Here is a 26,190-nt window from a genome sequence, read left to right as displayed (position 1 = left end):
TGGTATCTTTTGCCATTGAAGGGTGGCAAAAGGTGGCTCTGTGCAAGCTAGAGCAGGAGTCTCCTCAAAAGTCTTTTGCTGGAAAGCTGGGCAAGTGGGAAGAGTGAATCTCAGGACTAGCCATGGTACATTTTATTCTTATCATCTGCTGCTAAGAACTAGGCAGTATGTCAAACTTAACAGGAGGTAGGCTGATTCAATAGATAATGCATCTGACTGCATCTGAATCAAGATCAAGTCAAGGCTGACTTTGCGTAAATCACTTCCTCACCTCATGTCCCAGTTTTCCTATTCATAAAATGGAAACGACGAGATGCTTCAATGGTAAAGAGTTTGAAGTTCTACAATGAGAAGTGCTGAAAAAAGAGGAGGGCATTCTTTTTACCAGAGATGCCTTTAAAGATGGAAAAGGGTTCCTTTGGTTCTTACAAGGAAAAGCAAAAAAGGGCAAGAATAAATGATGCTGGAGACACAGGAGGCCAGTTCCCAAGTCCAACATTTTAATGCATGGAGTGTAAAATTATCCCTTGCCTCTCTCTTGCTGTAATGGTATCTCCCTTTCAGAGGCATTGCTGTGAAGATTTAAATCTCCTACTAAAACCTTCTGAAGGATCCATTAATGCAAATGTCACTGGGTGTTCTTCTCTCGCTGTGGTTTACACCATTGGGTAGGTGATGACAAAATAATTAAGTTCTGAGTCAATCAGGTATTTGAACTTCCTGTAAATATCAGCCAACAGCCGCTCCTCCTCAGTGCTGTCATATTGGGCAGTGTAAATCCTGACCTGTATTCACAAACAACAATCGTGATTCACAGATAGGTGGAGCTCAGCCTATTAAAGCTCACAACAAGAAGAAGCCTCTGTGACTAATCAGGAATGTAAAGAAGCCAAATTCCTTGGGTTTGAGTAGAATCTTGAGGGTTTACTCTCTTCTCACTCCAAACTGAAAACATCATCTCCTGCCAAAGAATTTTTGGGAGGTGTTGGGAGGAATGGGTTTAAAAGTGGAAGAACTGGTGAGGAGGATTGTAAAAGGCTCAACTGCAGCTGGAAATAGCCCTTGATAACCCAGTGTGAACAGCAGCCAGTGGCCTCTGGCAGGGACAGGTTTAACCATGCCTGTGTCTCCACTTGTGTGCCTCAGCCCAGGGGTTGCTTTGGGAATTCCTCAGTTAGCAAGGGAAGGAAAATAAATTTACTCTTTGTGTTTTAGCTGTGGGTTTTTGGTTGTCCTGGCCTGTGTCAATTCACACTGGAAGAGCAAGGTTCCTTTTATCCCCAGAACTGATGCATTCCTGGGATCTGCACCGATCTGTGAGGATCTACTGAATCCAGAATACAGCACACAAAAGTAGCATTGTCAGCATGGTTTACACCAGCTATAGTTGTGGCCTGGCCCCAGTTCAACACACAATTCCTAAAGAGTGAGCTGTGTTTATACCTTCTTGCAGTTTAGTGGCATTCAACCCACCTGCCTCAGTTTAAGCACAGACATAAGCACTGAGCCTGAGAGGTGACTGAGAATCCCTAGAAGTGGGAGTGGGCTTGAACTATAGGTGACAGAGGGAATGCCAGTCTAAGAAGGACTTGTGGAATCATTGGAACTTCATATTAAACTTCTACAGTATCTGTACATGGCTAAGTAGGTTGGAAAGCCCCATTTCTGTGAGTGCTTCCCAGGCTCATTATAATGTGTAGGGAAGGTAGTTATGTTAACGTTTCTGTGACTGACCTTTCTATGGGCACGGGGACTTAACCCTTCTCTGGGTATTGGAGAGAGGAAGGGAAGGGGACTTTTAAAGCACAAAGTCTTACCTTTATGGTAGTCAGAATGCACTTCCTTTCTGCACGGTTTTGTAGCAGCCTCTCCATAAAGGTGACACTTAGAAATGCCCAGACTTTCAGAAATAACAACCTCTTGCATGATAAGATAAGCTGTAGCAGCTCATTGTCCAGCAACTCATGGTCATTGTTTAATTCAAGTGTTAATTTCTTGAAAAAGAATGAACACTGTTAGTACTACTGAACGGAGCTTGTGAGTGCAGTAACTAGAATTCAACAAATAGTTTTCCAATTTAACCAACAAAAGTGAGTGTTAGCAGATCAATTTTGTACCCTATTAGCAGAGAATCTGTTTTGCATTATGACAACAGTATATGTGCTACAGTAATCTTCACTCTCCCATTAAGATGGGGTGATCCCTTGTGCATTCATTAGAAGATGCTACACTCACAGTCATGTCATGATCTTATTTGACATATTGGAAATTATCCTAGATATGTGAGTAGAGCCAAAGACAGTTTCTAGAGAGCTTTGCAGATCTCTGGTGTTCACCAGAAACTCTGCAATGAAACAGGGCTTAAAGAAAGCTGTCAGCAACCACTAGGTGTAAGGCCACGTGCTTCTCTCAGGCATGCAAAGACCTGATGCTCATTTACATGGGTCAGCTGTTGCACACCTTCGGTGATACGTCCCCAGGGACACCAAAGTGCTTTGATATGGCCACTAGTTAATTTATATGTGCTGTAGGACATTTGTGCATTGCCAAAATGGAGCAGCCTGATACCATAATGGGGATTGTAACTGGACAAGGATAATTTCATGAACTACACTACAGCTGAACACTGGAATGACTTATTTATGGAAAACCACCCTCTGAACATGAAAGTTCAGGAAGTTCTATTGCTGACTGCTGTTATGCAGGCCTAAATGATTACTTTGCTTAGCTTTGTGATACTGCAGTAAGATGTTACTACTATTTCCCTTACCTGCAGACCATGCCGGTAGGCTGGGAGAAGGTTAGTGAGGGTGGGTCTCATTGTCCAGTCTGGGTCACTGAAATAGCAGCTCCGTAGGCTGATGCTCCTAACTGGGATCTCCACTAGCAGGATCCTGGCTAGGTGATCATGCTTCATGACTCTTTCAAAGAAGAAGTTCACATTCAGTTTTGGGGCTCTCTTGGCCAAATTTGCCCATGACATTCCCGAGACCACTTGCCCATGAGGGTCATGGATATGACACTTGATATTCAAGGTGCACAGAGAATGAGAGCTGTGCTCCCGCAGGATGTCCAGCAGTTCATCAGAGATGCAGTTATAGTTGAAAGTCAGGATGGTCAGGCTGTGGAACTTAGACATAGTTTGGTGGAACAAGGCACTGCTGTAGACAGAAAGGTGGAGACTGAAGAAATCCTCAATATTGATTTCAGATATAAAGCTTCTATTTGTCAAGCTGCTCAGAGAATTCAGAAGTTCACAGCCTTCTTCCAAAGTTATTCTTGCTCCTTTTAAGTTGAGATAATCAAGCTGTTTGCTCATTCTTTTCAGGAAGGTAGCTAAGTTCTTGATAAACTGAGCCCTGACCACATTTTTCCAGATCAAGCCGTCTAATTCTAGGTACTTGATGCTCAAGGATACTAGGTGACTATTACACTTACCCAGGTGAGAAAGAAGACCTTTCATAGTCACTTGAAATTTTTTGATAAAGGGAGTATTGTAGGGATTCGATAACTTGACCTCAAGGTGCTTCAAATACTTGCCAAATTTCTTGGTGTACCACAATGCACTTTGAAACTCCAATGTGCGTGCCCTTGATGGTTGGCCATAGAATGTGATGGTTCTGCATCTCCAGAGAGATCCAGAGTACATAGCACAACTCCATTTTTTACAGACCAAGGCAGCCCGAGACCTGTCCCTGTCATCTAACCAATGGAAGACATGCCTCAGACAGACATCAGGTAGATGGGCCCAGGAGCTTTGCTCAGGTTCATTGTCATCTTCCATTGAGAGGACTGTTTCTTACTTCTCTTCTGAGTGTTGAGTCAAACCTAGATGCAGAAAGCTGTGGGTAGATTTCTTGCCAATCCCAACATAATAGGCTTCTAAGCAAATGGATGAAAGCTTGCTTCTTCACAATCAAAACCAACAATCTTTCCCTTGCCTCTGTACTTTAGCTGTCAGGGTCAAACAAGCTCTTGGGTCTAAACTATAGTCTAACCTAAATCAAAAGAAAAAAAGTGAATAAAGAACAATCACAGTACAAGCACAGGACACATCTTTTAACTTTTTTGCCTTCAGTCTAGTTAAAGAGTGAAATGGTATCAACTGCTGGTAGAGCAGCCACAGCCTCTAAGAAACCTTTGGTTAGCATCAGCTGTAATTAATTGATCATGGTTTGTGGACTGTGCCTAATGTCTAAAAATACCCAGTTCTTTGGGCTGTATACATTTGAACAGGACTGTCAGTGCAAAATTAGCACAAATGACTTTTCATAGCCTTCTGGGGTACAATTCCATGACAATTAGTACCCTGCCTTAGATTACGGTACAATTCCTGTTGAGTATAATAAGCAATATTAAGCTGTTCCATCACTTGGTTCAAGCAGGATGTTCAGTCCTTGTGATCTAGTGGACAGGGAGTAGGCTGGCAAGTCAGAAGACCAACTAAGTCTTTGTAAGTCCACCTAAGGAAACAACCATGATGCAAGAAGTTACCAGTTCCACTCTCAAAGCTGGACTGTGCAAGTGTTCATCTTCATGCACACTTTTCCAGCTCACACAGTCTCCCTCTAAAGATTTGCTTTCTCGGCCTCTGAGCCCTCCCTATGTGAAGCTCAGCCATTGCCATGGAAAAAAGAGATGACATTCATGATGTCATGACAATTGACTATATGTAAAGGCAAACAGAGAAATACAGGCCACGATTTGCCAGTCAGGTGCAGGCTGTATGTCTTGTCGTGTCACTTTTCACCAACCAGGTGAGTGGATTGAGGGTCTGAGCAATAAACATTTAAGAAGGGAAGTGATGCATTCAGCTATGAAACACAAACAGCATCCCACTGGCCTGTTAGGTTCCTGTTTTTGTGAGGCCTTTTACATATCAGGGTATTAGTTGACTGCAAATAGACAAAGAGCATGCAAAGCTAGTGTTCTGCTAGTGCCTTTGCAGAGACACTAAAATTCAGGATGTTTACTTCCCATCTCTATAATGCACGTGTCTTAACCCTGTCCACTTGGTAAATCTTTCCTTAGCTTTTGGGGATGAAACTGGAGAAACATCTAGTGACACTTTCTTATGATCTACTCCAAAAATCAAGGCTTACTGGCTGACAAGACTACAAGAAGATGCAACTCAAAAGTATGTGATGCCAATCTCCAAACAATCTACCTTTCCTCCTTTGCACATGCTGTCCTGCTGGGTAACAAAGTTGAAATGGATGGAAACAACGAAGGCACCTTAAGCGGATGAAGAAAATACGCAGATCCCTGAGGTTCAGATCTTTCTATTTTAATTTTATAAATAGGCATGAAAGCACAGGCTGACTGCCCAGTTCAGCTTCAGCCCTTTTCCTTCCCTTTCGGCCTACAGTTATGTCACACAGTATCCCTCTGCCTGTACACATGCTCTGTCCAATTAGCAAAATTCTTAGGGATTCCTCTGCCCACCCTTGCCATCCAAAGTGCCAATTCAAACCCCCAGTAATCAAGATAGCCTTTAGAAACTGAGCACACGGGTCCAATTACCACCTGACTCTATCTCTTGTATTTAGTACCAACTCCCCACTAAGAGCTCTTTGTTTTGCAGGTCTTTAGATGAATGTCCAAAGACCCAAGCCAAGTCTTAAAATGTCATAGCTCAAGCTGCGGTTTGCAATTGAGAAGAATCTGAAGCTTCCACTATGGAGATTGGGGCGGGGAGAACACAGCAGGCAAGGTCTAAAGCATCTTCAGGTACCTGGAAGCCCTAAAGCCAATGGACAAAGGAAAGCAGAACAGCATATAGGGCTGCAATACATAGAAACATGTCTATTAATGAGGGATATTTATTACACTAGTCACCCATATTATAGTGTGTGAATAGAAAGGGGTACAAACACCATCATATGGAACTTTTTCTAAACCAGAGCTCTTAGAAATTAGTGAAAAGTATGTTTATAAGCCAGTGGTGGGATTCGAGAGGTATCCTGCAGCGTTACTGTGTTGGCTTCCCCATGGCTCTAAGCCAAGTCTTAGCTATGGAGGTGTCTTCACCTGTCAGCTCCAAGTTTAATTTGATGGGGAAAAACCAATCATTTGGAAAAAAAGAGAAGCTGATACAGCTTTCTGGGAGCAACTTTTTCAGGTAGAAGTGATCTAAAGATAAATAAATGCTTTGTACATTTTGCTTTTCTCTAGGGTAAGAAAAAACCCAAACCAAACCAAACACCCCACCGCTGAGCAACCACATTCTCTGTACTTGGCCCTCTTTGCTGCCCGATTTGCTTCAGATGGTTTCCAGTTCGACATGGACAGTTAGACGAGCTGTCTCCTTCAACAAGAGTTGTAGAAGCCCGCGGAGAAAAAGCAAACAAACAAAAAACTTCTAAGACTGACTGCCAATGAATTACCAGAAGTACCAGGAGCTGTCTCTCGAACACCCACCCGGCAGCCCAGCCCAGCCCGTCTCCTGGTCCCGCTCCTGCTGAGGGCAGCTCGGGGGCGGGGTGGCGGCGCAGCCCCTGCGGTTGTGCCGGGGGAGACCCCGGGACGCGACCCGCCCGGGGCCGCCCCTCCGGCCCCCAGCCGCGGCTGGTGCGCGCGCCTCGAAACGGGTAACGGCCAATGGAGGCGGGCGGCGGCTGCGGCGGCGCCAATCGGAAGGGCCGGAGGGGCGGGGCGCCGTTCAAACGTGGCGGCGGCGCGCGAGGCGGATCCTGAGGGGAGGTGGTGCGTCGGTCCCGATCCCGGTCCCGATCCCGGTCCCGATCCCGATCCCGATCCCGATCCCGGTCTCCGTCCCCTCCACGCACTGAGTGAGTACAGGGCTGAGTGGCTGCAGGAGCGGCCCACCAGCCGGTCTTCTCGGGCTTCGGCGGCGCCTTTCGCGCTTGCTACGAGCGTCCCCGGCGCGCACAATAACGGCGCCGGCCGGGCCCGCCCCGGCCCGCCCCGTGCCGCCGTGCCCCGTTATCCCGGGGCGGCTGCTCTGCCGCGGCTGTCGGTGGGGAGCACGGGCAATGCCAGTAGAGCGGGGTTCCTGCGGCTCTGGCGGCGAGAGCGGCTCGGCTGTCCCAGTCCGCCGTGGGCTCCGGACTAACCGAACCACCGCGCTGTCCTGTGCAGTGCCTGTCTCAGTGTACCCTGGGACGGCAGCTGCTCCCTTCAGGGCGTTTCACCTCAGTTGTATTTGCCGGCATAAATTAATCAGCAGCAGCCGGCAGGCGGTCCAAAGGAGCCTGGATCAGCTGCGAGCTAGTCAGAATTGAGCGGTTGCCCGATTAGTAGCTCTTCCTGGTGCCACATGCAGGAATGAATTAAAGGTGTTAATACCCCAAACACCTTCAGGATTACAACGTTTCCATAAGCCTTATTGCATTTTGACACGAATAAGGACGCTTGTGAGAGACGGAGATAACTCAGCAGACATAGTAGTGGTATAACGATGGTAGAGACCTCCCAGCTTTTTTAACATGATCTGCAATGAAGTATTGATAAAATTAATTCACTCTCAATTCAGATTGCTAAAATACATCTGCATTTCACTTGCTTTTTAGAAGTAAATCATTAGTGGTATCCTACCTCAACAGTAAGTGAAAATGAAGAAGTTAAAATATGTATGCATGTTTCAATTGTTATATGTCATATAGATAGCTAGCATTTTAGCCCTTCCCACTGAAGTCTTCTGCCAGTAAAAATCCTGTTTATTTCAGGACTTATGTATCCACAGTCATAACTGTGAATAAAGTGTGAACCTTCAGCCAGCAAGTCAGGCAGGAGACAAGAGCAGCTGTGTAAACTTGTCTGGCAGTGGAAGGTTGTTTTGATTAAAGAAAGCAAAAATTTGGGATACCAGATCTTAGTCTGAAACACAAACAAAAAAGTTGCACTTACAGAGCACTCTACCTCACAAGCTTGAGTCTTGCACTGGAAATGCAGTATAAGGCTTCTTCATGGACTTGTACAAATTTAAATACCTGTAGAAATCAATGCTACAGAATCGATAGTAAAAGCCCAAGTAAAAGTCTGCCCAGCTCTGGTTTTCTTGTTTCAGGCAAGTGTAATCAAGTATATTGTATGTAACAGTTTCCATTTCTGTTTTTACACTGCTTTGTACCTTGCTCTGTCTAAGCCTTGCTTTCATTTTAATTCTTTTAGAAATAAGGTTGACCAGGAACTGGAACAAGATGGCATCTGTGCTCCACAATGTCAAAGCAACAATGGCCTGGCAGAAACACCAGCTCCTAGCTGACTTTGATGAAAATGAGAGCCCTGTGCCTGACAAATTCAAGAGAAAGGCTGCTCTGAGTTCTCTCAATACCATCTGCATGTCTCTAAGGAAACGAGCACCATTAAAGCGAGTAGAGCTGAATTTTCATAACACCCCAACTAGGGAAAGTCTGGAAGCAGGACAGAGGTGCCAAACTCTTCAGATTATTAAAAGAACAGCAAAAAATGCTTTTGGAACAGTGTCCCAGGTACTTTCCCTTTGCAGTGGAACGTGGATAGAGTTTAGTTTTTGCTCCAACTTCAGTATTAAGATTTCTGAACTCTGTACATGTATTCCAGAGTCCATTCTCACACACTTGCACACCTTAATGGTTACCTCATAGCTATTCACTTGTAAAATCTTTAATATCTTTTCCTAAAGTATAGACAGTCAAATTATGGATCTGGCAGAATATGGAGGAGGGTGAAAACATTATTTTAGCATGAAATAAATGCTTTTCCTCTACTCTATTTCATCATGTATAGCAGAGCAGCCTTCACAAGGAGGAAATTGGCTAGAGGTTGCCATTGCTTGCAAAGAATTGTTTCTGAGAAATGTGTAGCACTTTGGATTTTTTTTCTTATTTATTCTGCCATACCCATACTAATTATTATAGTTCTTCATTATAGTCAGTATAAATTCAGATTGACAAAACCTGTTGGAGACCTGAGATTTTTAAATGCATGAGTTATATGTTAGGGAGCCTGGCTTGTTCTCCTGCATAAGAGCAGCAGGAGTTCTGTTCCGATGCCTGCTCTGAAGTCCTTGACAAGTGCTAAGGATTAGGGAAGCAAATGACTCCTCCAATGAAATGGGTACAGAGGGTTGAGAAAACCTGATATGGGAATGGAAGTTAGGAATTCAGCTTAAATGTTCCTTGTCTTTCTGGTTCTAAACTCTAGGCTAATTGAGTTCTTTTAGCCTAATGTATCTAATGCTTATTTCAGAAAATACAGAAGTCTTGCCAAAGCCCAGTACACTCAGTGGTGACCTTTCCAGCTGAATCCATCAGCAGAAGCTGTGCGACAAGTTCTACCAAGAAAAAAAGTGCTACACCTCAAACCCCTTGCTATGAGACTGTTACTCCAGCAGTCAGTTCCAAAGGCATCCCAAGGTCCAGCAAAAGGGCCTTGCTTGGGCCAACAAGGATGTCAGAACATGGAGAACGGAGGGATTTCTCATCCTGGCTTGGTAAAAATGCTGTCTCTCTCCGGAGATCAAGAAGAGCAGCAGCACTGAAGAGCCCTTATTCATCACCTGCTCCTGCCAGAAAGATGTAAGTCATATTCTTTTGTAAACCTTGTTCCTTTTTTTTTCTTTTTTTTTAAATTACTGTGATTAGGGTATGTGGCAAGGTATGAAGTTTGCTATCCTATTCCCCTGAAAGGGTGGGCTGTTTGAATAGTTACAAGGTAGTTCTAGGTCCCTGTATAGACAGAGACTGAGAACTGCATAAAGCTGAAACGTAAAAAGTAATTTTGTCCCATGACAGGAACTTTTTAAAAATCCCTCTCCCACTGGGTAAGTTTGCACCATGTTTCTCAGCACAAGTGCCCCTAAGATGCTACAGACATACCTGAATTCTTTGCTGATTCTTTACCCAAGTAAAGAAAAATGCTCTCTATGCATCTTACTCCTACTTAGTTCTAACTTTTCCAGAGTTGCTATTTGTATTGCAAAGATACCAGGAATAGCTCTGCTTATACTGAATTCTTTATAGAGAGATTCCTGCCTCAAAGATTTAACACAAATTAGATCAAGGGTTGTGAGCTTGGGAAATACTTCATAATGCACGCATAGGTTTTTCTTTTGGTCAGTCGCAAGAAAGGTCAAAGCTAGAAGCTGAATTTGAATCCTGTGTCTGAACTGGAAGATAGCTGTCTGGGGAATGTGAAGCAGTTGGCCAGTGAAAGTACGAGCATGATTGCCACAGCTTTAAACTCCTCTAGGTAAAGTCTGGAGGTAACAAGAGTGGTACTGCAGGGATAGAGGCTTGAGTAGTGTCAGCTAGTCAGTCTGTCCTGTCTGATCTTTAGTAATTATGATTCCGTTTGCAGGGAATGTGACTGCGAGTTGGAACTGGTCTCCTCAGGGATTTGCCAGCTGAAGCGTATCTCCCAGGCATTTGATGATGCTATTGTGAAAGAGGAGAGGTAAATACTGTTAACTGTCCCTCAACTTTTGGCACAGGTTACCTCCTACTTGGACATTGGCAATTGCAGGTTAGGTCGTCCCTGTAACTCAGGATAAGGAATAGTTGCAGTACTTTCTCAGGTGTAATGTAGTAGATAATTTCTTTCTTCAAGATACCTGAGCAGATTAAATCTGCAGTTGGATTTTGATATGGTTTGAAGCTGGCTCCCTGCCAAGTCTCCAAACCTTACCACAAGAAGTCCCCCCCCTCCAAACCTCAGGGAGAAGAGGGAGAAAAACAACCAAGAAAAACCGAAAGGAGAGAGAGACAACTAAAGCAATATATATAAATATATTTACACTTATGTTACAATTATATACAATTGAAATATATATACAATTTCACAAGGGAAAGGGAAGGGGGAAGGGAAAAGGAACAAAACCAAAATAGAATATATATATATCCCGATTAGTAGCCCAATATCTAGCAACTAAAAAAAGGTTAGCAAAGAAATATCTCACTACTCTCCTTGGGACAACTGAGAGTCGCTCTGGAATGATCGCCGGCACCCTCCGTCTTCCAAGGTCAGCAAGGCCCAACCAGGCCTCGTTCCCCAACCCGACAGACTCAGCAGCAGGGAACCTGCACCTCCAAGCTGCTGAAGGAAAGAGAGCGAAGGCCTCTCCTCCTTTCTTCTTATACCCTGGCTTACGTAAAAATCATAGGGAATACTGGGTAAATCTGGGCCCTTCTTTGGTTACAAACTGGTCACTAAGGAAGGCCCAGACCAAACTACCACAATTTGCAGCTTCAAAAACCTGTCAGATGCTCTCCTTGTCTTCAGGTATCTTGCTGTGGAAATCAGATTTTTCGCAGCAAGAGTCTACCTTTGACCTTGTGTGAGAGCAGTACCTCCCTGCCTCTGTCTAAAAGAGTGCCAATGCAAGCTGGGGGGGAGGTGGGGAAATTCCAGTGCACGGACATAAGTATTGATGTCTGCACATTTATAACAAAAAATCCTTTTATTAGGTAGAATTATGTAACAAACAATCCATAGTACCCAGATGCAGAAACCTGTTATAAAACACCTTGGTTAATCCATGAGGTGGTAGGCTGCTGTATTTGTGAAGGTTACATCATTCTGAATTAGACATAGAGAGTAAAAACTAAAGGTCAGAAGTCTTGTCATAGGGTGATTCCCTAAACCTCTTTTTCTCTTAGAACACTTGATGTCAAGCACCTCAAAGTCTCTAGAGAGGGCTTATCATCAAGTACATTTATCAACAAAGAGGTTAGGACTTAAAATCCTACATAATTCCAAAAATTCAATTTTTCCCAATGGGACCATGTCTAGATAACTATAGGTTAAATCTTGTATCAAGTTAATTTTATCATATCCGTTGAAAGTTCACTAAATCTCATTCCTAATATTCTTCCATCTGTTAGCGATATGACAGTTTCTCTCATTCGTAACTGAAGATAGTAGCAACCAGGTAAAGTAGTTGTTCACTTACCCTGTCTATACCTGCATGCATCTGTGGGGAGAAAATCTGCTGTTTAGAGAGAAAAAGGCTTATAGACTCATGCTGCTTTAAAGCAGTGTTCTGTGGAACCACAGGGTTCTTCCCTGGTATTCACTGTGGCTGTCTCTGCTACAGCTGATCATTGTGCATTTGTAAAATTTCAACTCTAAATTGTGGATTCATGAATCCTTGTGGGTTTCCAATGAACCATAAGCTGGGCTTTTATGCAAACAACAGCTTTTCTCATCCCAGACCAGAAAACTACTGGTACTAATGTTTTTGTCACTCTAGCTCAGTTCTCACCGATTACTAATGAAGGTCAGAAAGCATGACAGAACAAACTATTATCCTGAGCTGTCTGAATTTACAGCCTTTCTTTTCCATCCCTCCATCAGTAGCAGTTAAGACCGGCTATCACAGTAACAGCAGTTGCTAATTATCGGTGGCACTTTTAAACACAGCAATCCTACCCAAAGGGATGGGAACAGGAGGTATTTGTTGTCAGGTTTTAAACATCACTTCTAGTGTCAATTCATTGGACCATTACCAGGTAAATGCCTCTAATTAACTTCACTGAGATCTGTATTGTGACATTAGTTTCTTCATCCATTATGTTGTAAGTCTTCCTTTTGTTAAAGTTACATCCTTAAATAGGATGTCCTACTTTAGCAACAAAGATAGGTGTAAGACACTGTTTGCTGTAACTTTTCAAGAAAATAGGAAAGCAGTTTCAAATGCTCGACTTTGAAGAGGGCTGTGTTCTGCTGCCAGTAAGTAATTTGGTCCAGTTCTCTTCCATGGGTAGATGCATCCAATGTGCTCTCTCACTGACTGGTTTGTAGGCTGCCTACTGTATCAACTGTGAAATGAACTCTTTTGGAGGTGCCCTTAGTCTTGCATGAGATTTTCTGTTCTGGTATCCAATTGCCTTGAGTTTGTGCTAGAGCTCCCTTTTCAGCTTTTCCAGGAGGAAACAAACCTTGATCTCAAATGATAGTTGCCAGTTCCATGTATTTTTTAGGTTATATCACAAGAAATGTTCCTGTTGCTAGTTAAAGTATTGCAGTACTTAATTTGTGTATTGCCATTTACACTCACTGAAGGGAACAAAATATTTTCTTGCTGCTGTTTAGAGCTGTTACACAGTGGCAAGCGTACAGATACCAGACCTCTTCCTTGCTCCCATCTGCTTTCCAGCAATTTGGGTGACCACCAGTTGATTAACCCTACTGACTTGATGCTGCTAATGGCAGTCTTGTTGTTGTTCTTCTGCAGGCAACAAGCAACATCAAACTATTACTATCTAATGGCAGAAAACTTACATTCTGCGTGTCGATCCCTGAAACCTTCTCGAGCTATCAGAAGGCAAGCAAAGAAACTCCATCAAGCACTTGGTACCTAGACAGAGACTGTAACTATTATTAGTTTATAAGCATATATAAATGAGAGGTCTGTGTAGCACCAAAAGGGTGCACTCTATACACTAAACAAATCACTACATTTTATAATCTTCCTTGACAAAGCAGCTTGGGACTTCCCTTGCTTTCTCTTTTCAACTGTAGTTGGTACCTCCACAGGGTATTATCTCCTGCTGAGATGAGGGAACCATCTTGAATGTGACTTTCATGAGGCAGTAAGTACTTTGATGTTGAACTGACCAGTAGGAATGGCCAAAGCAAGGGCTACAGACTTATGAAGGGTAATCCTAGGTAAGAGGAGTGTTTAGACTGGTATCCAATTGCCATGAGTTTTAGCACAAGTATTTTACATACAAAAGAGCTTGGTCTATTATTTCGAAAGCCTAACATTTTTTTTATATATAAACAAACTAAGGGTTAAGCATCATGTTTAGCTGGAAGTTAATAAAACAATAGTGGCTTCTTTAAGTTTTGACCACAACCGCCATTCCAAGGCAATAGGTTTCTGTGGAGTCACTCACACCACAAGAGAAAAGCCACATTAGGACTCTTAATTCATGGCCTTAAGGATTGCTATTAGATTAGTCTAACTAATCCTATCTTAGGTAGTTTGGTCCCAGACAAATCAGAGCAATTTTGTAATTTCCTACTGCTGCTTTAAATAGCATCTTGGCAGTTGAGTTAAACATTGCTTCTGTACTACAACATCTGTCTTTTAGTTATATGCAGAAATTGTTACTACAATTAATGTAACCTCTTATAGCTACTGTTATTAGCCAGTATCTCAGTGCAGGTATTTTATTTGATGATGCATACTTAGCATTTGATATATTTTGTTTTGCTTCTAGTTACTTAAAAGAAAAAAAAAAAAATTAACATTCCTTTGAAAAGCCTTTTTTGGTTGGTCATTCAGTGTAACAAAGTTTAGTCTTTCAAACCAAAGCAAAGATTTCTCAAGCTTCTGGAATTCAACAGCAGGGCTGTTTTAGGTGGTAGCAGCTTTGTGCAGGCTTCTCCAGTTACATTCACTCTAAGATGAACCTTCAAACAAAAGACTGATTTGGAAAATTTTGCTCTACTTGATAATGTTTAAGATGTGCATGTAATTCGGTTCCAGTTTCACTAAAATTTTAATGGTATCAAATATAAATATGGCAAGTATTCAATCCTGATTTCCTGATGTAGTATTTGTGTACGTTTTGTGTGCTGGTTTTAGGTTTTTTTAACCACCATTCTATAGGGAACATATATTCTTTGGATGTTCTGAAACTACTTCTTCTATAAAGCATTCACAAAGATGGTGACTCATTACCAAGATACCTCCTTCTATGACTTCTGAAAAGGAGGGAGGGTTGGAGTTTTGTGAAAAGTCAACCTCCAATTTAAGTATTATTTCAAACACATGTATCAGGAAGCCTCTATACTGTTTCCAACAGCTACTAGGACATGTACAATGATGATCTAATACTTCCCAATTCACTGGTAAGAAAAATCAGTGACACTGTTTGCTTAAAGGCAAGGAAGGTTTTATTTAAGTGAGTAATCTGTTATAAGATTTTAAAAACCAGCTCACATCAAAATCTATAGCAGTTGTAGAAATCTTACTCCTTATTTCATATTAAGAAATTCATTATTGTACATTTTCTGATCTTTACAAGGCAGCCATAAGAAATATAAACATTTGTCACCAGATAGAACCTTCTCACTAACAAACAATATTTAAAGTATGCACTTAATAAAACTACAGACTGAAAGAACACCTACAATTTCAAGTTTCCTTGAATGAATTCAGTTGTAAATGGACTGCCCCTTTTCTGCCCCACAAATAGAAAAATAACTTAAGCAGAAGGCTTGGGGTTCTGTGAGAGGACTGCCATTCTGGGCTGTACACCAGTCATCCAGGAATAACCTTACCTTTCAAACTTGCTATCTGTAAATCATGTTTCAGTGTTGCAATCTCTAGTATACCATCCCCTAGCATGTCACAGTAAACCTTTCTCTCTTTCTTTCCCCTCATAAATTCTGTACATCCTTACAATGAACTGTCGGATTTGTTTCATATTCCCCAAATCCCCCAAATTCAATCCAGTTTCAAAGGTAGCTTAATGAGATAAATACAAGTAGAGGGTAAACTGTAACAACCCCTGTAAGTTGGGCTTGAACTAAAATGAAACAAAGAGGAATTGCCAACATCTGACTTCAATTCCAGAATCCATGGCACAGGATTCTAGCTGCTCCAGGCCATTTCTTATGTCTGAAAAATAAAACTTTTCATCCAGAAAATGTGTTATTACTTCCATTTTTTATGAGTGGGTCTGAATTTAGGATCATCTGTAGGAACCTATATTTAACTTGAGTGACTAAACATCATGGAAGTCTTAATTACCTTGACAAACCCACAATTTCTGCTGAAGCTGTGAACAAGGACCACGAGGAATCATTGCTCTTAGAGAAGCTGAGGCCATAGACTGGAAAGTTTTGTGTCTATAGGAATTCTATCCTGTACCAGCTCCAGATGAGGATGGAAAGTACCACTTTCTCCCCCTGCAAGCCTGACATGAACAAATCAATGCAGAGATCTGATGTTCAGATTCCACATGTCAATCTCTAATCAGAAAAATGATGAAATGAGCGTGCACAAGCTCTTCTTCTCTCCGTTTTTAAGCCAATGAGCTTATCAAAAACGTGCCCATGCTCCAGTTATCTAGTACTATTACGATGTGCTCACCTTTTTATGGCTTAGATGACAAGAGGGGAAAAAACCCTAGGGGAAATCCTGTTTGCTCAGTAACAAATGTTGCACGTAAAAATTTAAAAACCTAAAAATACCTAGGTTTCAGGTATTATTAAAAAACACTCATAAACAAAGTTTTTACAAATTAAAAACACAAGACAATATAGAAAACAGGAAAAAATTCTTTTTTTCCCTTTCCAAATTTATTCCATGAAGTACGTGATGATACTATGGAGCTAAATATTGGGGATTTGCTTAAATACACACATTAGAAGTGTCCTGGATAAAGAAAGACTGCAATGTATAAACAGAACAACTGTTTGCCAACAAACTGGCAAACAGAGGCAATTTTGCAGAATGGTGGGTCTTCTGGATAAAGTGTCATTGTCCTGTGTAGACTAAGGTACGTGATCTTTTTTTCTCTAGTTTACTGATAGTTCCACTTCTGCATAGCCAGTGAAAGTTTTAGCTGTTTAGAAGTGACTTCCCTAGGTATTAGAGGAACAGGTAAAGTAATCTGTAAAAATTAAGACTAGTTTAATGTAAACAAATCAAAATGACAGCTCTCATGAACCCCAGTGAACAAGAGTTATCAACAGTGTCCTTTTTACAGCTAACAAAATTTTATGCTGAATAGATATAAACCATGCCACAAAACTAAACAAGAATACTCTGATCAAGCAAGAATCTATTCCAAGAGCACTAGTGTATCCAAACAAACAAACAAGTTATTAAAAATAAGCAGATTTGGACCAACATCACTGTTTGGGTCTGTGGAATAGTCTGCATTCTATACAATGGTATCTTTTTCCAAACTTACCTAACTAGACAACAAAACTGAATAAACAGCCATTGTTGGTGTTGTTTTGTTGGTTTTTGGTTTTGTTTGTTTGTTTGTTTAAGTATATTGGTTACAAATTTGTTGTGAAAGCAGAACCAAAACTTTAGTGTCTTCCAGTAGCTACACACACATACACACAGACAAAACCAAAACACTACAGTTGTGAAGGTGTGTTTTCACAATATCTCAGATTACCACTGCTATTAATCACAGCCATTTTTTACAGTAATTTAAAATGGATCCATATCAACAAGACAACGAAGTAAATGCTTCCAATGGTGGCTTACTTTGCACTGACTTGTATTGCAGCCTTAGCACCCACTGGACTAACAGTTTTGTGTTGTACAATTTCATTTATGCTTCCTCCATTCAGCAGGTTAAAAGAATGTGCTTTTCTGTTACAGACTGGAGGCACTAAAGGTGCTGAAACAACTGATGAGTCTTGTATGTTCCCTGTGCACCCACCTTAGCCTCTGTCCCGTTCCCTTCTGTGTGTGCTTTAACACTTTCATAGCCTACATAGTTTAAGTGCTGACCGCACAGACACTGCAGCAATGAGGACTTGCAATCAGAGAATAGGATGGCTGTAGGCTCAAACTTATCCTCAGCAAACAGCCTGCTTAGGAGGACTGATCTTCCATGAAAACACAGGTAAAACTGAAATCCAATTGCAAGCTGAATGCCCGTGAACCACTGCATGCAGTTTCATGTGGACAAAATGTTTAACTAAAATTCTGACCACAAAGGAATGTTCTAAGAGAAAACGTAGAATAATTATAATATAAAACTAGAGATTCATTAGGCAAACCCAGGACTACCCCAAGTATAGCTGGGGGGAAAAAAACCAAAAAATCCCATGAAAAACTAGTTGTTCAACATGCTTGAGGTTTCCAGTTATTGCCACAGAACATCTGTTGAACTGCCAGCCTAGTTCTGAGATGCCTAAAATCACAATCACCTTGTTCATGCTCTCAGCTCCAACAGAAGCTGTTTTACCATTTTAGTGGCAACTGGTTGGTGCTTTCAAAACCAATGCACCTGGCATTTGATGTTTCAGAAGATCAGTTCCTAATTGGCTGGAAGCCTTAACCTCCAAGCTGATGCCTGTATCACTGTTTTGCCAAAGTGCTCAGCTGGAGCATGTGATCAGGAGATAAAGCAACTCTATCAATGAGCAATAAGCAGTGCTGGAATTATGCAAATGCCACTTAAGTTCTCATATATTGTATGGAAACAAAGTTAGGGAAAATATTTTCAGCTTGATTTCAATACCACATGTAGAAACTTTGAAACTGTTACCACTCTAAATCACATGCACACACACATGTATTCGTTTTACTGCTATACACTTGTAATATTCTTAAGGGAAGCCAGCACACTGACTACTGTAAAGATGACAAGGTGACCCAGCCATTAATGAAAATACACAAAATTAGAATTTACATGACATGGTACTCTGCAAAATGACATTATGTCTCCAAGAGTAAAAGACAGCCTTTTCTAGAGAAACCTAGGAGATTTCTCTAACCTTGTGCTCAGACACTTATTTCCTTCAGTACAGTCACAGTCACAGAATTACACCCAGATCTCTCTTCTGAAAAGAAGTCAACCTTTCTACTACAACAACGTAAAACAAAAAACAGATTTTGGAGTCTCTTGGATGATAGAGGTAGATGGCTAAAGCAACAGTAGCTTTGAACTTAGCAGCCGGAACAGTGATTGCTATCAGAAGACTTGTTATGAAACATTCAGTGCTTAGAATGAACTTTGTGATCAGTCAATGTTGCTTTTAGGTCCCCTCAGCAAACTTGAAATTTGCCTAGTGAGTTCCTCACTCACAAGCCTTGTACTCCCATGCCTATTTAAATCTAGGAAGCAGGAGCCTGCTAACAGTGAAGTCACTGGAGGGAAATGGAGTCTGGTGTACCTGTGCAATGTCCTCCTAGAGCAGAGCACACAAAAAGAAATGGACTCTGTGATTAGAACTAATACACACAGTGGGCCAAGACAGAGCACAGAATAATTCCTCCTATTTTGTGGGTTAAGGAACTGTGATACTACTGGTAAAGCATTTGTAAACCTGAAGACTGCTTTCAATGTAGTTTGCGAATTATCTTTCCTTTAGCTTTTGTAGCTGCCTGACTTGGTAACAGCATAAAAACCCAGCCCCCTGTAATGTATTTACCTGCTCCCAGTAAGTGTGAACTTCCAAACTTTTTACATCTTTCCTAAATCTTTTTAATGTGTTCCCTTAAAGGATGCATTACACAAAAAAAAAATTACTGATGTGCCAGAGATATTTCAGGAAGTTTGAAATAGATAACTGACAATCTTGCCAAGTTATGTCTGAAAATATCTGATCTCCCTTTATAAGATATTTTGTTGCCTTTTAAGTCAAAAGCTGCATTCCTATGCCCTTCCAAAAGCACACTGAAACTTTAGGGTTAACGGGGAGTAGAGACTTAGGTTTACTTCTGCAGTGTCTTGGCAGTTTTCCATTGCATTTCTTACTTGTTTTACCATCAACTATCAAAATCATTAACCAACTTGTTGAGAGACTGTTTCTGGTATACAAAAACCTGAAAGGGGAGTGGGGAGGCACAACACCCTCTCCACCCCAATTCCCTGAAATTAAAAACTAACAAACCAACCTGAAAAAGAAATGTCCTATTGACTTCGAGCTTTCTCGGTGTCAATAGTCTTGTTGTAACTTTTTAAAAAAGGGGGTTTTATGTGCACTTGTAACTTCACTGCAGGTTTTAAAACATGCATCAGTTCAGTCATGAAAGTTCTCTTGATGAATTTCTCTCAGTGGAAGTATCTGCATGAAGAATCTGCAAACTGCTACTATGTTAAACTAACTACAACACTTCAGAAATATTACTACTTATACTACTTAAGGAAAATGTCACATATTTTACTTCTAGTAAGTCCAGTGGGAGATCAGATAGAAATTTAAATCTGTAGAAAAATGTCTATTTGGCACCTGTAGTTTGGCGTGTCCATTCTCTGAAGCTCAAATGCTGTAATTCTGAATGCTACAGATTGTCTTAACACAGCAGTTGCTATAAAGCATGAGAAGGTAAACAATTTACCGATATACCTCATTACTTTTCTTTTCCTCCAGTGTAAAGATTCCCCTGGAGTTTGCAGATCCCTTAGTAAAAGGGTTGCTTTTAGCTTACCCTCTTAAGATCTGATTCTCGGACTGAGATGGGCAAAGCCATCTCCTTACCAAAGTAGTCCACACATTTCTGCACAGTCACCAAATTCCACAAAACAGCGTGATCTTCGTACAGTTGCACATTATTTGTTTATAGCAACACTAACTGCTTCAAACTGTGGCAGACACATTTATTTTTAACATGAAGTTTTTATAATTTGGTTCATAAGTGAAGTTCTTATTTATTTGTCCAGCACCTCACACAAACATGAGTGCTGATGTTGGAGTCTGTTTACCATCACTGCAAGCTGAAAGGAAATCTTGGGCTTAAAGCACCCAAAAAGCATATTGTTATACAAACTCTGACCACCTGTTATTGTAGTTCTCATCTCTGCTTCCCTTGCAAGTGTGCCACTTTACTGAAAAGTGGAAACAGACAGGACTATTTGAAGTGTAAACCTTCTCTGTAACCTATGCAACCTACCATTTTATACTGGTTTGGATGCAGCTAGTTAGCTCATACCACAACCCTTCTTCTGAGTAAAATCAGCCTGCTTTAGCTCTTTCTCTTATTGCACATTTTGTAAAAAATAATCAAAGATATTTCCTTTTGCTTTGATGTTGTAACCACTTGCAATAGTTTTAGGTTGTTTTAAAATCTCCCAATAAACATGACAAGAGGAGCAAACTGCAAGTTCCCCACTTGGTATAAGAAGGCAGACTTCAGAACAGGGAAGACTCCGAGGTACAGGTTCCCGTCTACATCTCTTAGTTTGGAGCTGCCTAAATATTATCTTTGAGGCATGCCTACAAGTTTAATGGGGTGCACCCAAGATCTACATTCCCAATCTTCCTAGGGAACAGATTCAAATTTGTGAACACCTCGAACCCAAGCAATGGAGGGCAAATGCCTGTCGTGATCTTTGTCTGATTCAGGCTGGCTCTGGGCACGCTCTGGTTTGGGGTTCAAGGAAGGTGGGTCAGGCTGCTGCACAGACATAGTCCTGCGGAGGTGGTTCCTCTTGCGCAGAAACTCAGGTTGGGAGTGAAGGCCAAAGCTACCTTTTCTCAAGATCATCCGAGAGTTGTTCTTTTTGGGTCGTGAATGGAGACTGAACTCCAGCGAGGCCAAGTGGGCTGCATAACCTTCACTGAGGAACTGAAATAGGAAGAAAAGAAAGAGAGTGACAAATTACTGCTGCCTTAATCTATGAGCTCTATGAGGAATTAAGTTTTGATCTTTGGCACCCCAGTTAGACACCTACAGAGTGCTAATACTCCTCTCAGTTTTTTTTCAGTGACCTGTTCCATTTTGCCATTCAGCAATACGCAACGCATGCACTTGTAGATACAACCTGTGACTGCTCAATTCTCTTTACCATTCACCTTGCCAGAAAATGCCTCATTTGTACCCAAAACTGTCCTTCTTTGAAACACTGTCGCTGCTCTGAGGGGTGTGTGTTTGCACATGCATTCATGCATTTCCTTGTCTTCCACAGGACTTCCTGATTGAGTAGCAAGAGTTACTTACTTGACACTGTGCCTGGTATTTCTTTGTGGGTCGTCCAACTATGTAGATCTGGGATGGTGACAGAGCCAAGACACTGTACACAGAAATATCCTTCATGGAACCATATGCGGCACAGATTTTGATGTGGCACTGAAACAAATATTACTTCCAAAGTGAACGCTCTCTTGAACACCCTGCAACTACGAGGCTGGCACTTGATTTGCAATGAAGCAGCACATGAGTTCATTGTTACAATCTCATTCTGTAAACTGCAGATACCTAAATCTGCCTGCTTGCATGCCAGCAAGAACTACAGCTATGCACACAGGAAAAACCAAGCAGTTCATTTATTTATTTATCATGATAGGAAGTCCCTTTGATGTTTTATCAGCCTTCCTTGCTCTTTAAAAAGTGAAAAAAGAAATGAGGAATGGCAAAAAGACTTTGTGATGACCAGTGAGATTCACTGTTCAGGAAGAAGGGAGATCTCTTACTTTACTGAATGACATTCACTGGAATGAGGTTCTAAGGCTATTAATAGGTTTCTAGTACCTCTTGCATGAGATTCCGGAGAAAAATGGTCTTTTGTCGCAGTGGGTCGTGAACCAGTCCATCTGAGAAGAAGATCATCCCTTGTGGGAAGTTGTGTTGAGACAACCATGAAACCACACGCTGTTTTTGCATATCTGGACGGCCAGTGATATAGATAATCAGATATCCCAGGTCCTGCCAATGCCTGTCAGAAATAGCAGGCAAATTATGTAGGTGCAGGAAGAGAAACAATACTCACAGGTCAGATCAGCATCTTTTCTTAGCCCAGTTAGAAGTTGGATGTAATCCTTCAACCAGTGAAGAGCAGCATGCGTAAGTTTCTGCTCCTATCAAGCCAATAAGTAATACTGTCTACACCTTGAGGGAGACAGAGGAAAGCAAGAGAGACTCTTACACAAAATATTATCTAAAATATGAGAGCTATTTAAAAATGTAATTAGAATAGACCTTGCTACACATCAAGCCCTGCTACCTTTGAAACCTTTAATGAGATTTTCTGCCATTTCAGCTCTAAGGAAGGGAAACCTTTGAAAACTGACATCCCTACGCTCCCACGCAGGTTCCAAAATGAGAACTGCATTTCCCCATCCAGTGCGACATAACTGACTTGCAAGAATGGGTTAAAAGGCTTTAGTTTGCCTCCAAAAAACATTCCTGCATTCGCAGCACCTGATACTTCTGAAGTACAAGCATGCCCTTATGTGAAGTTAATGAAACACAAAATACTCATGGAATCATTATTAATTCACTGCACACACTTCAAGGCCATATTCCCGAGAAGCAACTTTTAACTTTTAGGCAATTTAAACAACGAATTTCAAAGTAATCCACAGCATTCTAGGATTCCTCTGAAAATCAGGCAGACCTGCTGTCCAAGCAAATATAGAAATGTATCTGCAAAGAATCTTGGCCCTTACGGAATTGCTGTTTATTAAGTAGAAAACCCTTTTCCTTCCTACTGTGTTCAGTAGCCAGAGAGTTAGCGTTCAAGCCTCACCTGACAACATCAACAGCCCCTGCTCGGACTTTGGGGTCACTTCCCATAATTGAAACACTTGCTGCAAATGAACCATCAATGCTGAACACAACACATTCCATTCCTCGGGGAAGTACTGTCAGGTAACTTGCAGCACTGCTCTGGTCCCCTCTGGAGAGTCAAAGCAATAAATTCATTTCAAGAGCAAAATATCAGAATGTATTTTCTACAAGTTCTAGTTAATAGTTGAAATCAGTTCTGTCTGGACCTACAGCTTTAAAAATCACTGTCAAATAGGGCTTCTGATTCCAGTCCTACATGGGGCAATTAAAACTTACACTTTTAGAAAACAGCTTTCCAAAGAGAAATTTGGAAGCTAATGTCAATAAGAAATCACACGTGTACAAATAGTTAAAAGAATTAGGGGAAAAAAACCCAAACCAGCCTGAAGTACTTTAACTACTACTCAAACTTTCTCCATAAGCTAAACGGTTGGTATTATAAGCATGAGCTATCCCTCTAGCATTGCAAATTACAATGGGAATGCCAGTCCAGAAAAGTAAAAAAAAAAAAGCCCACCCCAAAACAACACAGTCATAAAGGGCTCTTTGCATGGAAAGGAACGTGAAATGGAATCTTTTCCCCACGATGTCTTTTTCCCAAGAGGTCTGCGTGTCAAAAAATGGATAAATCATAAGGCAATCCAAAGCTCTTCCCATCCCACCACCTCATGTTCCCTAAAAAAATGTAATCGGAAACCGCACTTTCTTTCCTTTAGAAATATTATTGTATGATCTAGAAAGTTATATTTGGTGATGCAGATTCTTAAAATATGTGCTGATATCTTAACGAGCAAAAACAGGACTGTTTCTTTTGTTCCTCTTTGAAACTTACGCAGTCTAAAGCTTCACTTCTGAATACAACCTAATTTGTGTTCTAGTAACTCTCTTTTCTTGAATTTCTATTACATTGAAGTAAAACATTTTCTCCTGCTCAATTAGCACTACATAAGATTGTAAACTAATTTTGGACCTTTTTATCTGGTGGGTAACAACACATTCTGTTTCAGTTAAATTTGCCCCACTGATTTAATCTCCAAAGTAGGGATTCAAAGAAGTTTTTACTCAGTTTTTAAGTTCCTTCCTGATCACAGCTTTAGTTCCAGCTTGGAGCTATTACCTGACCACCATTTTGATGGGATACACACCAACTCTCAGTCTCTTCTGTTCAGGTATGTTGTATGATATCCGGCCACTGCTGTTGGATATCTCTGTGTCAAAGTACACCCACCTACCCGAAGATGGCTCAGTCATTATGAAGATATCCACCTGCAAAAAACAACAAACAATGATCTAGTGGGATAATCAGCAAAACACCCCCTATTTGCAGGGCCTGTCAAGCCTAGATCATATTAGTATCTCCAACCATGGCCGATACTAAAAGCTTACAAGAAGTTTTGCAGGAACTTCAAAACTCAGTAAAAACTTCACAGGGGGCCCCCTCAATTAGCAAATGCTTCCTAACATACAACACAAGGGCTTATTGCCTTCATAATTTAAAGCACTCAGCTTAGCACTGCAGGTAGACCTCAGAAATCTGACAGAAGGCCTAAACTAGGAAGAAAATAATTTCAGCTTGCATGCATATATTACATTTTTCAATACTAAACATACAAAATGGAAAATGTCATCTGGTTATTAGCAAAATGAAATCTTTCTCAAATCATAACCTTGCCTACAAATGCAAAACCAGAACACTTCAAATTATCAAAAGATTTCATCAATATGGGTTTCTTCAACTGAAACACATAAAGGATATTAAATACTTTGCTGGACCTGAAACAGGCCAAGTGAAGCCTCCATGCTTCAGTTTTACCCTCAGCTCAGCAGCATTGTTCCCTTAATGGGCACAGAAAATCTTACAATCTCAGTGAATATAAACCAATGTGTTCACTTGATGCTTGGCTCTATCAGCTGTAAGCCTGGCTTTTGCAGGCAGCTTTAGGAATGACAGTTTCAACTGTGTCACATCACTACTAATCTCTAAAACTAATCTTTACTCGCCTGTGTATAAGAGAAGCCATAGCCACGCAGCCCCCAGAATGCCTATTCCTTTATCCAGTTGTTTTACTTGGATAGGATGATACACAATTTTCCCTTAGTGGTTTGTCAAACCAAATTTCCTCCTTGCTCAGAGAGTTAATTGTCTCCAGTAGGTGGTACAGCTGGATGGCAGGTTCAGAAATCACTGCACAGCACACTCCAAGGGACATAGCCAGCATCAGGAAAGAGAGGTGAAAACTCAGAAAAAAGTCAGCTTTCAGGAAAGCCTACTTAGAGCATATTTTTGCTGAAGCAGTGGGGGCTAGTGATGTACTTCTCCTCACTGTAAGGCTTTCTCTGATACTATACATGTGTGCTACATAGAACAACTGTTTCTACCAAAATGAGAAAATTGAGTACTCAGACTTCACCTTTTCGCCTGTTAAAGCCACCATGTCCAGAGGTCCATACATAAAGCGCCCAACTAGTACCTGAGGACCATCTTCTGCTGCAATGACATCATTAGCTCGGTGATTAGCAGTCACATTCTGAAATAAGAGCAGAAGTGGGAAGTGTAGTGTTTGCTTTTGTAATGAGGCTACTCTCTCTATTATGTTATGATCAGTGACACAGAGACACAGTCCTGGACAGTGTGTCTGAGGTACATTACTGCACCTGAGAACACTGAGCAGAACTGTGCTCCCATTTCAGCTGGAGCCTGATTTCCACTGATGGTGGGTTCCTGAATAGACTTTCTAGTGAGAGTGCTCAAGCCAACAAAATAAGAGAGAACATTTAAGTGAATGAAAATTATCTTTCACTTCAAGTGGTGCCATAGATTCATCAGTTGTTTAAAGAAACATTCTTTCTCCCAACAGGTAGTGATAAACAAAAGTAAATTGTTCCCATTCCCTAACTGTTATTTTGCTTGCCTCTAGATTAAGTGAAGAGGTTATTACTCTTTAGTAATATTCAGTTATGTAAACCTTTATCCAGTAGATCAAACTCCATTTAAATTTCTGCCAAGCCCATGTTCCATGGCTGCCAGATAC

The 26,190-nt window shown here is 41.2% G+C and overlaps 3 protein-coding genes across 11 annotated transcripts in view; 1 reads left to right on the top strand and 2 right to left on the bottom strand.

Annotated features, from left to right (window-relative positions):
• Positions 1–478: 478 nt before the first annotated feature.
• FBXO39 (F-box protein 39) lies at positions 479–6,566 on the bottom strand. 3 transcript variants are annotated; one of them, XM_064678222.1, is made up of 4 exons: positions 6,387–6,566; positions 2,771–3,998; positions 1,818–1,994; positions 479–785 (listed from the first exon to the last, which is right to left on the bottom strand). In XM_064678222.1, the coding sequence occupies exons 2-4, from the start codon at positions 3,782–3,784 to the stop codon at positions 657–659; spliced, it is 1,320 nt and encodes a 439-aa protein (XP_064534292.1). In that variant the 5' UTR covers positions 3,785–3,998; positions 6,387–6,566; the 3' UTR covers positions 479–656. The 3 variants fall into 3 exon arrangements, with proteins under 3 accessions (XP_064534292.1, XP_064534294.1, XP_064534293.1); XM_064678224.1 differs by having other exon boundaries at positions 2,771–3,828; XM_064678223.1 differs by having other exon boundaries at positions 6,396–6,566.
• Positions 6,345–14,492, top strand: PIMREG (PICALM interacting mitotic regulator). Of its 5 annotated transcripts, none has more exons than XM_064678234.1 (6): positions 6,345–6,728; positions 6,771–6,791; positions 8,134–8,453; positions 9,193–9,521; positions 10,303–10,398; positions 13,178–14,492. In XM_064678234.1, the coding sequence occupies exons 3-6, from the start codon at positions 8,163–8,165 to the stop codon at positions 13,302–13,304; spliced, it is 843 nt and encodes a 280-aa protein (XP_064534304.1). In that variant the 5' UTR covers positions 6,345–6,728; positions 6,771–6,791; positions 8,134–8,162; the 3' UTR covers positions 13,305–14,492. The 5 variants fall into 5 exon arrangements, 4 of the variants coding, with proteins under 4 accessions (XP_064534304.1, XP_064534303.1, XP_064534302.1 ...); XR_010435694.1 differs by having other exon boundaries at positions 6,701–6,791; positions 13,178–13,480; positions 13,537–14,492; XM_064678231.1 differs by adding an exon at positions 11,826–11,872 and having other exon boundaries at positions 6,701–6,791; positions 13,178–13,305.
• A 332-nt stretch (positions 14,493–14,824) lies between these two features.
• PITPNM3 (PITPNM family member 3) overlaps positions 14,825–26,190 on the bottom strand; it is a 64,150-nt gene continuing 52,784 nt past the window's right edge. For 2 of the 3 annotated variants that reach the window (XM_064678212.1, XM_064678213.1), the window contains exons 15-20: positions 25,570–25,686; positions 24,276–24,424; positions 23,118–23,267; positions 22,121–22,304; positions 21,590–21,718; positions 14,825–21,217 (exon numbers count right to left, since the gene is read on the bottom strand). In XM_064678212.1, coding sequence (XP_064534282.1) covers positions 20,912–21,217; positions 21,590–21,718; positions 22,121–22,304; positions 23,118–23,267; positions 24,276–24,424; positions 25,570–25,686 — 1,035 coding nt within the window. In that variant the 3' untranslated portion in view covers positions 14,825–20,911. The remainder of the gene's footprint in view (positions 21,218–21,589; positions 21,719–22,120; positions 22,305–23,117; positions 23,268–24,275; positions 24,425–25,569; positions 25,687–26,190) is intronic. The other variant, XM_064678214.1, reaches the window with a different exon arrangement.

The sequence above is a fragment of the Pseudopipra pipra genome, chromosome 21 (genome assembly GCF_036250125.1).
Source record: "Pseudopipra pipra isolate bDixPip1 chromosome 21, bDixPip1.hap1, whole genome shotgun sequence".
Taxonomy (NCBI): domain Eukaryota; kingdom Metazoa; phylum Chordata; class Aves; order Passeriformes; family Pipridae; genus Pseudopipra; species Pseudopipra pipra.
This window is presented reverse-complemented; position numbering and strand designations above follow the sequence as displayed.